The 13,802-nt window shown below is 38.8% G+C and overlaps 1 protein-coding gene across 1 annotated transcript; it reads left to right on the forward strand.

Moving 5' to 3' along the window:
* The first annotated feature begins 11,729 nt into the window (after positions 1-11,729).
* LOC147517532 (uncharacterized) lies at positions 11,730-12,209 on the forward strand. Its single transcript, XM_086593628.1, has one exon. It carries the CDS (start codon positions 11,730-11,732, stop codon positions 12,207-12,209), a length of 480 nt encoding a protein of 159 aa, XP_086449754.1.
* Positions 12,210-13,802: the final 1,593 nt, after the last annotated feature.

Consider the following 13,802-nt stretch of genomic DNA (forward strand, 5'->3'; position numbering starts at 1 on the left):
AGACATAACACCGTTAGACAATTGCTCTCAAATGGAGTTATCTCAATCGACTATGTAAGCTCAAAAGATAACATTGTGGGTCCGCTTACAAAAGGTTTAACAAGAGAGCAAGTGGAAAGATTATCAAGGGGAATGAGCTTAAAGCCTTTGAGATAATCAACCAAGAGTCCTCATAATGGAAAAACCAACCTAGTTGACTGGAGATCCCAATATCTAGGTTCAAAGGGCCAACTGAATTATGTTTGTGACTCAATTAGCACTGGAGAGTAATACTATAATCTAACCCATTCTTATATAAGACAATGCATATCTGCCGCTAGAACCAAGATAAGTCAAGCTTTTAATGATTTACTATATCTTGGAAAGTTATGTTATCCAAGTGGAGTATTGCAGGATACTCTTTATAGAAATCACCTATGTGAGTGTGAAGTGGAGCCGCTTCTATGAAAATTTTAAGACAAATGTCTCAAAAACACTCTCTGAAACCAAGAAGTGTTCAAGGCCAAAATGAACACAAACGTGAGAACCAATAGTATTTGAGAAGGTACTGCGTAAAGATGATTGTCTAGGTTTATACAAACGACTGACAATTCAAGGACATTAATTGAAGTCTACTGATTGTCCAATTAAATCCGATCGTCTTTCACTAAGGCAAGTTCAAGGCCTCCCATGCTATTTGACCTGATGGGGTATCTTTTCATTCGTAAAAGAACAGAAATCCGATGTTTATGATAGAAGAAGCCAAATTTTCATTCATGTGGGGGATTGTTAGAAAAATGGATTTTCACCAATCCATTGAGATATGAATGAGTAATTTGTCTCCCAAGTTATCTCACATTGAGATAAAATGAGTTTCTCTTGAAATAGTACGTAAAGTGAGAAAAACCTTTTCAAAATGATGCACTAGTTCGAAACAGTGCATTATGCCGAAAATGTGCGACCTTTTGGAATGTGCACTGGTTCAAAACAGTGCATCATGCCAAAAAGGTGTGACCTTTCAAAATAGGCACTGGTTCGAAACAGTGCTTTATGCCTAAATGGTGTGTATTTTCGAAACATGTGACTTTTCAAAGAGTTGCTTACTTTTTCCCAAGAGTCACCATGTTGTTTCGAAGAGGCATCACTCACCTATAAATAGTGGATGAATTTGGAGAGAAAGACACACCAGATCACACAGAGTTCTGATCTTTTTCTTCTCTCCCTGTTCTTAGTCAAATTATAACACCCCGTCTTTTTAATTGCATTTTTCCTATAATAATATAAATATTAATAATAATAATAATGTAAATAGAATACAGAAATAGGATATCCAGTTGTTAAAAAAAAAAACCCGTAAGTAAGTAGATAGGATAAAAGCCCGTAAGTAAGTAGTTTTGGAAAAAAAGCCCGTAAGTAAGTAGATAGGTTTAAAACCCTTGTTTTTCGGAGAGGTTTGAAAGAAACTAGAAAATAAGGGTTTCTCACGTAGAGTTTTGAGGAAAGAAAAAAAAGGTGAGAGTTTTACTGAGAAAAAAAAAGGGGTTTGAACAAGAAAGATCGTTGTCGACTTCAGGCTTTGGAGGTTTTCGATTTCGGGAGTCATTTCGGCCATTCGATTTTAACAGTGAGTAGTCATACTATATCATATTTTTTTTATGCGTTTCGATTTAAACACACCAGTAATCACACCAGTAATGACGTTTTCTCTACCTGCGTTTTTGTCAACTCTGTTAAAGGGTTAGATACACTTTGGAACCACAGTAGAGGAATTAGGACGACTCTTGGCAATTAAGCTTTGCGAAGTCACGGACACTAGGGGTGATGGCGCCGCCATCGCCAGCATCAAACCGTTCCTTGTCTTTTTCTTTTGTATGGTTTTAATTTGTATTGTTGAATTGTTACTGTGAATGTCATGAATGATGTTGGGACTGGGCGTGGTGAAGTAGAGGTGGTTGTTTCAGATGAGGGGAGTGCTGTGAAGCTTGAATAGCCATTAATGGCGTTCAAGCGAGAACATAACCATTTAGTGTTGTTGTTGCTTAACTGTTGTCGGGTTTGGATGCGTTTTGTTTAGAAATTCGGGCTGTGACATTTTGGTATCAGAGCCTAGGTTAGCTTAGTGTTGGAAAGTCTAAGTGGTCCTCGGATGTGGAATGTGGGTTATAGTGTTGAGAGTTTTGGATATATGTGAATATTAATGGGAGTTTTGTTTGAACTGTAGATCATGGTTGAGACACGACATGGTAATACCACTTGGACTGCAGTGAACACTCCGCATCTGAGATGTCGAGAATCAGTTGAATCAGTTGTTGCAGGCTATGCAGAATAACCATCCATCGGTTGGAGGAGATCCTTTTGCTAAAGCGCAATAAGGAGTTTGGTACTCTTGGTGGGCAGCGATTCTTGGTGTTGGGAATGCGATTGCTTTGGAGTCTTGGATTCAAAGTTGTGAAAATGTCTTTGGCGTATCAGCTTTTACCGAGGTTGAAGCGAGGAGTTGGCGACTCACCAACTTGATGGCCGCTAGGTTTTGGTGGCGAGCTCTCACTCCTAGTCCGGACACTAGAACTTTGACTTGGGAAGACTTCAAGATTAGATTTGAGAGTAAGTTCATTCCCGAGGCAAAGAAAAAAAGCGGTTGGCTCAACAGGTTCTCTGAGTTGACTCAAGGCGGGAAGTCTCGTATTTGGGTATGTGACCAAGTTTAATGAGTTATCGAGGTTTGCTCCCTATCTTGTGGATCTTGACAAGAAGAAAAACCAAAAGTTCATACGTGGGTTAGAGAGTCACTTGTCGGCAAGTTGATTCCTTTTGATGGGGACACTTTTGATCGTGTGTTGGACTTGGCCTTGAGATATGAGGAGCGAGAATGCAGCCCTAAGAGAGTCGAGGGGAAGAGGAAGTTTGGTGAGATACCGGTTGTTGGTCCTAGGCCTTTTTGAAGCGGTGACCCGAATCGGTTTTAGGCCTTATGATGTACCTCGAGAGGGTTCCGTTTGAGACCATCATCCCGGGGTTTCGGGGAGGATTTCATCGCCAGGTGTATTCCGACCCCGGGGAGGATTTCATCGCCAGGTGGTTATAGGCCACCGGGCGTGGTGGAGGCTTTAGACCTCGGGGAATCGATGCGGCGGCGGGTCCCGGTTTTGTGGTCGAGCTCCGCTCTTCCGTATCGAAAGGCGGACTTTTACTTTTACAAACGGCAATGATCGTAACCATAGTTTCTGTTGAAAGGGCTTTTTGGGAGTGTGTAAAGCAGTGGGGCATTTATCTCGTTATTGCCCTACCAAAGGGGTAATCGTGAGAACGAGCACCGGCCACCAGCCACTCGTGCTAGAGCCTATGACTATGCGGGACACAGGAATGTTGAAGGTACCTTTAGTTCATCTCGGTTTACATTGAGTTTTGTTTGATTCGGGTGCTTCACATTCCTTTATATCTCGCCGTCGATGTTGAGAAAGAAAGTTTTAAAACTACCCTTTTACCTAAGCCTTTGTGTGTTGAGACACCGTTAGGAGGGTTCGTTACCTTGTATGACGAAAGTGCAAAGGTTTTAAGTTATGTTTCTTAGAGCGTGTCTTTATGGTAGACGATCGTTTTGGGGTTTGAGGGTTTCCATTTCATACTTGGTATGGGTGGTTGACACGTTATCATGTTACCTTGGATCGCGCGAGGAGGAGGTTATAGTGAATACACCTGGCATGCCGAGGTTGATTCACACCTGTGTTAGTAAGGAGGACTCAGTGATGTCTAGCTTCCTGTGCTCTATAGAGATACCCACGAGGGATATCAGTGATGTGGAAGTAGTGAGAGACTTCGAAGATGTTTTTCAGGAGATTCCAGGGTTGCCACCCAAGAGGGAGGTGGAGTTTCGTATAGACTTGTTACCGGGGACTGCACCAGTTTCAAAGTCGGCTTACAGGTTGGCACCTAAGCTATTGGACGAAATGAAAGTGCAAGTCGAGGAATTACTCAAGAAGGGGTAAGAGTTTAATGTTTAGTGATTTTGTTTTTGGCTTAACCATATCTTTTGAGTATATGGGTTTGAATCTTTTAAGGTGTGTATGACCAGGTTCATACGACCGAGCAACTCACCATGGGGTGCGCCTGCTATTTTTGTTTCCAAGAAGGATGGTACTTTGAGGATGTGTATTGACTTCAGGGATTTAAATCAGGTGACTATAAAAAATAAGTATCCGCTTCCTAGGATTGATGACTTGTTGGATCAGTTGAAAGGGGCTAAGATATTTTCGAAGTTTGATTTAAGGACTGGTTATTACCAGATGGGAGTTGAAGAGAAGAGTATTCCTTTGACTGCATTTAGAACTCGGTATGGGTTGTATGAGTTTTCTGTGATGCCTTTTGGGTTGACGAATGCACCTGCATTCTTTATGGACCTGATGAATCGTATATTAATATTCAGGCCCTATTTGGATAAATTTGTGATTGTTTTCATTGATGATATTTTAGTTTATTCACAAAACACAGAAGAACATAAGATGCATTTGAAGAGCTGATGAGACGAGGCGTTAGGGAACATAAGTTGTATGCTAAGTTTAGCAAGTGCCATTTTGGGAAGAAGAAATTCGTTTCTTGGGACATGTGGTATCTAGTGAAGGGATCTTTGTAGACCACGAAAAGGTTCTTTGCGAGTGAAAGAATGGAAACAACCAACCACCATTACGAGAGATTAGAAGTTTCTTGGGGTTATTTGGATATTATCGGAGATTTATTGAGAAGTTCTCACTTATTGCGACTCATTTCACCAAGTTAACTAGGAAAGATGTGAAGTTTATGTGGACTAATGATTGTGAGAAAGCTTTCCTAGAATTGAAACAGAGGTTGACAACGGCTCAATTCTAGTAATCCGACTAGAGGCGGAAAGCTAGTGGTTTTACACGGATGCTAGTGGAACTGGTTTGGGTTGTGTGTTAATGCAAGACCGAAGGTGGTGTCGTATGCTTCACGACAGTTGAAGATACATGAGAGGCGTTATCATACTCATGACACGGAGTTAGCGGCAAGTGGTTTTGCTTTGAAGGTGTGGAGACATTATTTATATGGGGAGAAGTTCGAGCTTTACACGGATCACAAGAGTTTGAAGTATCTCGTATTCACGAAGGAGTTGAATATGAGGCAGCCAGAGATGGATGGAGTTCATAAGTAGTTATGACTTTGAGATTCATTATCACCCGAGGGCAAGGGCAATGTAGTGGCGGATGCACTTAGTCGATTGCACAGTGTTTTGACCACTCTTATGGTGCAAGAGTGGAAGAGTTTAGAGACTATAGCGACTTATGATGTCCGGACTACACCATATACAGATGAGGGGTATATATGCAGTTTGGAGGTTAGGCCGGTGATATTCAGTAGAGTGATTGCCATGCAGCATAGAGACCGATTTCTTTTGAGTCGGTTGGATGATCTGGTCATTGATATTTTAGATGATTGTCCGTCTGATTGGGCAGTAGATTCTGATGGAGGATTGAGATTCCATGAGAGATTATGTGTACCAGATGATGCAGAGTTAAAGAAGGAAATATTATATGAAGCTCATCGTTCTCGGTTTACAATTCATCCTGGAGGAACGAAGATGTACCAAGACTTGAAGAGGACCTTTTGGTGGGAAGGAATGAAAAGAGATGTCGGAGAATATATTTCTCAGTGTTTAACTTGTCAGCAGGTTAAGGCAGAGCATCAGAGGCCTTCTGGATTATTGCAGCCATTAGAGATACCCATGTGGAAATGGGAGCACATTTCTATGGATTTCATTGATGGTTTGCCTAAGTCTCGGAGAGGTAATGAATCTATTTGGGTTATTGTTGATCGTCTAACGAAATCTGCTCATTTCATTCCTATTGACGCGTGCGCGAAAATCTGAGATAAGTTAGTTTCCTTGTACATTCGGGAAGTGGTGGGGTTACATGGGATTCCAAGTAAGTATTGTTTCGGATCGAGATCCTTTGTTCACTTCCGAAGTTTTGGAAGAGTTTTCGCCGTGCTATGGGCACTAGTTTGGCGATGAGTGCATCGCTTATCATCCTCGACGGATGGATGAGGACGGAGAGGGTGAATCGAGATATTATAAGATATGTTACGCTCTTGTGTAATGGATTTTGGTGGAGGATGGGAGGAGCATTTACCTTTGGTGGAGTTTGCATATAATAACGGTTTTCGGTCGAGCATCGGTATGGCACCCTTTGAGGCTTTGTATGGCGTCCATGTCGATCACACCGCTTGTTGGGCGAGATGTGGGAGACCGAGTGTGGCTGGGGCCGGAAATATTGAAAGAGACACTGAGCAGATTAAAGTCATTAGAGAAAGGATTAAGACAGCACAGAGTAGGCAGAAAAGTTATGCAGATTTGAAGAGGAAACGGGTAGAGTTTTCTGTAGGCGATTTTGTGTTTTTGAAGGTTTCCCCTATGAGAGGAGTTATGAGGTTTGGCATGAAAGGGAAGTTGAGTCCGCGATATATTGGACCATACGAGATAGTAGCATCCATTGGTAGTTTGGCGTATCGTCTTGCTTTGCCGCCTAACTTAGCAATGATTCACGATGTCTTCCACGTGTCTATGCTACGGAAATGTGTGAAAGATCCTACTGAGGTTGTCCAGCCACCAGAGCTAGAGTTGAACGATGATGTAACTTTTACAGTGAGACCTATCATGATAGTAGATAGGGATGTGAAACACCTTAGGAGGAGGATTGTAAATTTGGTGAAAGTGCAGTGGAGTGAAAGGGAAAATGACGTGACCTGGGAACTTGAAGATAAGATAAGGCAGATGCACCCTGAACTCTTCTCTGACACTCTACCTTGAATCTCGGGACGAGATCCTTTTAAGGTGTGTATATTATAACACCCCGTCTTTTTAATTGCATTTTTCCTATAATAATATAAATATTAATAATAATAATAATGTAAATAGGATACAGAAATAGGATATCCAGTTGTTAGAAAAAAAAAACCCGTAAGTAAGTAGATAGGATAAAAGCCCGTAAGTAAGTAGTTTTGGAAAAAAAGCCCGTAAGTAAGTAGATAGGTTTAAAACCCTTGTTTTTCGGAGAGGTTTGAAAGAAACTAGAAAATAAGGGTTTCTCACGAGAAGTTTTGAGGAAAAAAAAAAAAGGTGAGAGTTTTCGAAAAAAAAAAGGGGTTTGAACAAGAAAGATCGTTGTCGACTTCAGGGCTTTGGAGGTTTTCGATTTCGGGATTTCGAGCCGCTCATTCGATTTTAACGGTGAGTAGTCATACTATATCATTTTTTTTATGCGTTCGATTTAAACACACCAATAATCACACCAAGTAATGACGTTTTTCTCTACCCGTTTTTTGTCAACTCTGTTAAAGGGTTAGATACACTTTGGAACCACAAGAGAGGAATTAGGGCGACTCTTGGCAATGCTTGCGCGGTCCGACGGACACTAGGGGCTGATGGCGTCGCCATCAGCAGTACCAAACCGTTCCTTGTCTTTTTCTTTTGTATGGTTTTAATTTGTATTGTTGAATTGTTACTGTGAATGTCATGAATGATGTTGGGACTGGGCGTGGTGAAGTAGAGGTGGTTGTTTCAGATGAGGGGAGTGCAGTGAAGCTTGAATAGCCATTAATGGAGTTCAAGCGAGAACATAACCGTTTAGTGTTGTTGTTGCTTAACTGTTGTCGGGTTTGGATGCGTTTTGTTTAGAAATTCGGGCTGTGACACAAATACTATGTTGTGTTCGCTGATTCTATAGAATTGAAGTGCTAGCTTTCTATAGAAGTAAATCTGTTCTATCTTGGGAGACAATTTCCCATCAACCTTCAAGCGCCATGAGGGGGAAAATTTGTCTTAAGAACATAGTGAATCTTCACTAGGCTCGAATTTAATCATTGGTAAATTAAGTTCATTAGTTGAACTAAAAGGTTTTTTCATGATATATTTGTTATATCAATTTGATTTTCTTGTTTACTTAACAATAAGTATATTTTTGGAATAAGTTTCCTACAAACTCTTCCAGTAAAAATGGTCAACGATGATACCAGAATAATTGAATAAAGTGTCACTGCACAAGTAATGAAGTTTAAATGAGCCCACACTAGGACACTGGCATGTAGATAACAATTGTGATTTACTCGAAATAGAGCTAAGGAGCCCCAATGCCATGCTGTCTTAACGTAGTCAATTAACCTAACCATGCAGAGTCCCACCACCTGAAACTCCAAGACTCTGCATAAAAATATGACATATATGGAACAGTTTTTTTCATTTAACTAGTTAATCAAGTGAACCTTACATACTAGTACAAACTCAAGACTCAAGCTATAAAAAAAAAGGTGCAAAACCGAACAAAGGACCTCATAGCTTGAATATGTAATTGTGACAAAAGCAAACGTCGATTCAAATCTTCGAGAGAGAAAACGAATTCAACTGCCTATACCTCAATTATTCACTATAGAAGTTCACCAACTGTAATCTGCATTCAAGATTGAGAGAGAGTATAATGCTTAGCGTAGCTGCATTAATGGAGAGAAAGTGAGAGAAAGAGAACAGAACTGTAACTATCTAAGGCTAAATTGTTATAAGAGTAGTTTCCTAATTTTAGATTTTTTTCTTGTTTATAGATTCCATCGATCTGTTTTTAACTAGTGGTAAGTCTTTATCCTTTGTAGCAGCAATTAGCTATCAAACTCACATATTGTTGTTATGGTGGTAGGGTCTGGGATATAGAGGATCGGGGGTAGGATTGGCCCGATGCAAGATGTGGTAGTGGAAGCTGGGGTGTAGAGGATCAGCAGTAGGATTGGCCTGATGCAAGATACACGGTGAACTCGCGAGTATAAGATCAATCCGCGAATCCGTAGGTACGCCGTAGAAACCCTACACGTGGAAGAAGAGAGAGCAAGAGATGGAAGGAGAGGTGGACGACTAAGATGGAAGGCAAGAGTGTATAAAGAGAACAATGAGAGATAGAAAAAGGGGCAATTTCATAATAGAGGGAGGCGAGACCTGGGGGAAAAGTGGAGAGAAGAGTGTAGAAGCAATAGAGGTACAACAGTTGTTATAGCATAATTTTTAATTGCCAATAGGGTGTGAAATCTCATCATACAAGTATACAACAATGTGCTATCACTGCATACAAAGCCGAAACTAGGCATTTGCAATAGATTGCCACTATAAAGTATGGATATTTCTCAGATTTGAGCAGATAGACAATATATTACAACGTTTTGTAGTGGAGGACATACCGTTCAAACTATTAATTTCTCCATGAATCCCCTCTTCAAAATCATAGTTTAGCATATTATTTGATAAAGACACTAAGATGATAAATAACTATTGAAAAAATAATACCTCTAAACCGTATGCTTATGTCAAGAACCATTGCGTATTGTGCATATTTTTTAATATTGAGAACATATTTGACTATTGGGGAAAATTATATAACAAACTCAATCAGAACAATCACAAGTAAACAAAAACAAAGATGGACGCTAAAGTGAAGAAATTAAAGATATCTATTATATATACCAGGTATGAATATCATATTTGTACATATATACATAATGTTTTTTCCCCTAACATAATGTTTTTTCCCTAACATACAAAACCCACCCCACTTGCGTTCTCATCTACAAATAGTGGTGGAGGCAGGGGGGCCCAGGGTAAGCCCTGGCTCACCCTCAACTTTCGCAAACAATATTTTTTTCACTATTCACATATTCACAGAAACCAAAAAGTCATATCCGAAAAAGACTGAACAGTGTAACTGTGTGTCTGTGTAAAGTACTAAAGTACTTGGGTTAACTGTGTTGGCCTTGAAGTCTAACTAAAAACCCATAACCCATAACCCATAACCGACCAAAAGACAAAATAAAAAGCAGACACACAAACCGAAACCAAACAATTGAAACAAACAACGAAACAAAAATATCTTACTCCAGTTTGACTTTTTATCAAAAATTTAAGCAAAACCCACGACGCAGGTACCCACTTTTCCACAGTTCCACCTTTCTCTCTATTATTCTAATTAGCTATCCATAATTTATAAAGTTTTATAGGTAAGCCTAATATTATTAAATTTCTTGTCTTATTTTTTATCTTTTCATATTAAGTTGATTCCTAAACTATGTTTTTTAATTTTTTTTGTATTCCTTTTGTGAATTTATTAAACCACATATTTTTATTTAATTTATTTTATGAATATCATAATAACATTGGTAGTTTATTTTAATTAGTGCAATTTCAATTCAGTTGATTAATGGTTTATTTTAATTGTTTAAACAGATATGTTAAAGTATTTGATCAAAGAAAAGTCGTTGCCCACTCAACCTACTCAACCACCTAATAAAACAAATATTGTTGCCAGTGTTGAAGTAGGATCCTCCTCAAAGCGAAGTCACCAAGAAATTGAGGATGGTGGTGTTGAACAACCCACGTCAAAGCGGGTTCAACGTGAAAATCGTGAAGAACTTGACTTGTCTAGTCTTTAGGGAGACCCTGCACTGAGGAAAAAGATTTCAGATTAACATCCTAATGATCAAGACTCGGTGAGAAGAGCATATTTGCTTAGGGGTCCTTGCCAGCCTAATCATGTTTTTCCTCTAAGAACAAGAGGCAAGAGAATCTGACGCTTTCAAAAAGAGTGGTATGAGGAGTTTAGTTGGTTGGAATATAGTATTCACGAGGATGCCGCATTTTGTCTATATTGTTATCTCTTTAAACCTAATAAGGGGGCACAAGGTGGTGATGTTTTTTCTCACAGGGGGTTTACTAATTGGGAAAGAAAAACCAAATTAAAGGAGCACGTTGGAGGACCAAATAGTACTCATAATATTGCTTATAGGGCAGCACAGGCTTTGTTAAATCAAGAGCAACATATCGAAACATTTCTTCACAGACAATCTGACCAAGTTCGAAGGGATTATCGAATACACCTAACTGCAATAACTGATTGCATTAGGTTTCTTTTGAGACAAGGTTTAGCTTTCCGTGGTCATGATGAATCAGATGAGTCGATCAATAAAGGTAATTTTCTTGAACTTATACGGTTTTTGAAAAATCATACCGAAGTCATTAAGAAAGTTCTTAATAGTGCTTCTAAAAATTAGAAATTGACATTGCCTGATATCCAAAAAGATATTGTGAATTCGGTTGTTGTGGAAACTACAAATGCTATTCTAAAAGATATGAAAATTTATTGTTTGCTATTTTAGCTGATAAAGCACGTGATATATCAATTAAGGAGCAAATGACAGTTGTTTTGCGTTATGTCGATAAGAAAGGTTGCATGATTGAGAGATTTTTTGGAGTTGTACATGTTAAGGAAACTAGTGCATTAATACTTAAAAAGGCAATCGATGAATTGTTCTCCAAGCATGGGTTGAGCATATCTAGACTGCGTGGACAAGGGTATGATGGAGCCAACAATATGCAAGGTGATTTGAATAGCCTAAAAACACTTGTAATGAAGGAGAATGAGTCTGCATTTTATGTTCATTGTTTTGCCCATCAGCTTCAGTTAGTCCTTGTAGCAGTTGCAAAGAACCATGAGTTAATCGCTAACTTTTTTAGTATTCTTTCTAATATGGTAAATACTGTTGGAGCATCATGTAAGCGACGTGATATGTTGAGCGATGCAATGAAGGCTAAAGTTGTTGCAGCGTTACAAAGTGGAGAAATTTCAAGTGGCAAAGAGTTTAATTAAGAGACTAGTCTTAAACGATCTGGTGATACTTGATGGGGCTCATACTATTATACACTCTTTGGCATGATAACCACTTATGGTTCAGTAGTTGATGTGCTTGATAATGTAGCGGAAAATGGTTCAAGCTCGGAACAAATAGGTGAGGCTTACGAATTATTAGATTCAGTGCAGTCTTTTGAATTTATCTTTAATTTGTATTTGATGAAAACAATACTAGGAATTAGCAATGATTTGTCAAAGACTTTGCAGCGTGAAGACCAAGACATTGTCAATGCCATGACTCTTGTTAAAATAACGAAGGTACGCTTACAGGCGATGAGAGATGATGGGTGGGATAGTCTCCTGACTGAAGTTTTTTCACTATGTGTCAAACATGATGTGGTTGTTCCAAATATGGAAGAGAGGTATATGGCTCGAGGGAGGTTTCGACGAAGAGCAGAAGGAAACACCAATTTACATTATTATCGTGTTGGATTATTCTATCACTGCATTGATTTGCAAATTCAAGAGTTAAATGACCGGTTTAATGAAGCAAACACATAATTACTTCTTTGTATGGCATGTCTTGATCCTAGTGAATCGTTTGTTGCTTTCGATAAGCAAAAGTTGATCCGTTTTGCTCGATTTTATCCCGATGATTTTTCAGAGATAGATCAGATGGAATTAGCGAATCATCTTGAGAATTATATCATTGATGTGCGTTCCGATACTAAGTTTGGTGAAGTAAATGGAATTAGCGGTCTAGCCAAAAAAATAGTTGAGACGAAGAAAGATATTGTGTACCCACTTGTTTATTTGTTGATTAAGTTAGCGTTGATTTTACCTGTTGCTACTGCAACTGTGGAGAGGGCATTTTCTACTATGAATATCATAAAGAATTGTCTGCGCAATCAGATGACGGATGAGTGGTTGAATGATTGTTTAATAACATATATTGAAAAAGAAGTTTTTGATAGTATTGATACCGAATTGATCTTACAACGCTTCCAGAAGATGAAGAAGGATGACGAAAAAGAAGGCCGCCGATGACAACTATGAACAAGTATTTGTTTAGATTTGATTTTTTTTTTCTAATACATTAATATATATAATATATGTTTTTTTATTTTTATTTTTTTTTATATGCTTTGTTTTTGTCTGGCTGGCTCATCCTCACTTACTTTCCTAGCTCCGCCACTGTAACAATCTTTGACAATTCTTTAGGAAACTCTAACGAATGTAATAATACTTTACTAGTAGTAGCAAACCTAGACAAGAAATCTGCTGCTCGATTAGTTTTCCTAAACACATGCTTTACTGTCCTAAAAGAGCTTGTGTTTAGACAGCATCTATAGAATTGGTATCCACGTTAATAAATCGCACACCACTCGATAATGTTTGTGCTACTCTTCAAAATTGCGATCATACCGGTAGTGAAGATAACGCTATTTTGATAACATCTGGTTTCAAAGTGAATAAGGAAAAAGGGGGTGTGGTGGTGGGGGTTAATTTTGATCATAAAACCCAATTGGTCATTATCCATAAACCCAATAGTATCAATTGGGCCAGTCCTATATGCAGTACCATGTTAAATTTGGAGGCCCAACAGTTTATAGACTAGCTCAGTGTTTATAAGCTCAGCCGCAATTGTTGATTTTTGAGTGATTTTTAGATAGATCGCATGGATATTGATTTGGTTTAAGAAAATTGCACAAACCCCTAAATCACTTGGATTCGCCGTGTCATATTTTGTGAGAAAGATTTGTAGCCCTTTAGGCCCCACACCGTTCTGTTTTGTTAGATAGAAGAAGAAGATTCATCAAATTCACCCATACCAATAACACACATTCACACAATGAACATTTCGATAAACACCATACTCAGGGCCGGCTCAAGGCAAAGTGAGGCCTTAGGCAAAGTGAGGCCTCTAACAGAGAACCATCATTAAGTGTAAACTTCTTTTAAAATCACCCATAAGTGTAAAAACCACTATGAGTAAGGATGCGTAGTAGCGTTCAAAGAACACTCTTTGTTAGACCCGCTCAATTGAAAATAGAATTCCAACTTTCATCATACAAGAGTATAACCATGAGGAAAAAAAGAGACGGGAGAGGCACCCATAATTTTATAATTGTTTATCTTTTTGTAAGAAAGAAA

Source organism: Coptis chinensis, chromosome 2 (genome assembly GCF_015680905.1).
Source record: "Coptis chinensis isolate HL-2020 chromosome 2, ASM1568090v1, whole genome shotgun sequence".
Classification (NCBI taxonomy): Eukaryota; Viridiplantae; Streptophyta; class Magnoliopsida; order Ranunculales; family Ranunculaceae; genus Coptis; species Coptis chinensis.

Excerpts from the sequence above, each read along its gene's own strand:
- LOC147517532 (XM_086593628.1), top strand. The coding sequence starts at position 11,730 with ATGATAACCACTTATGGTTCAGTAGTTGATGTGCTTGATAATGTAGCG.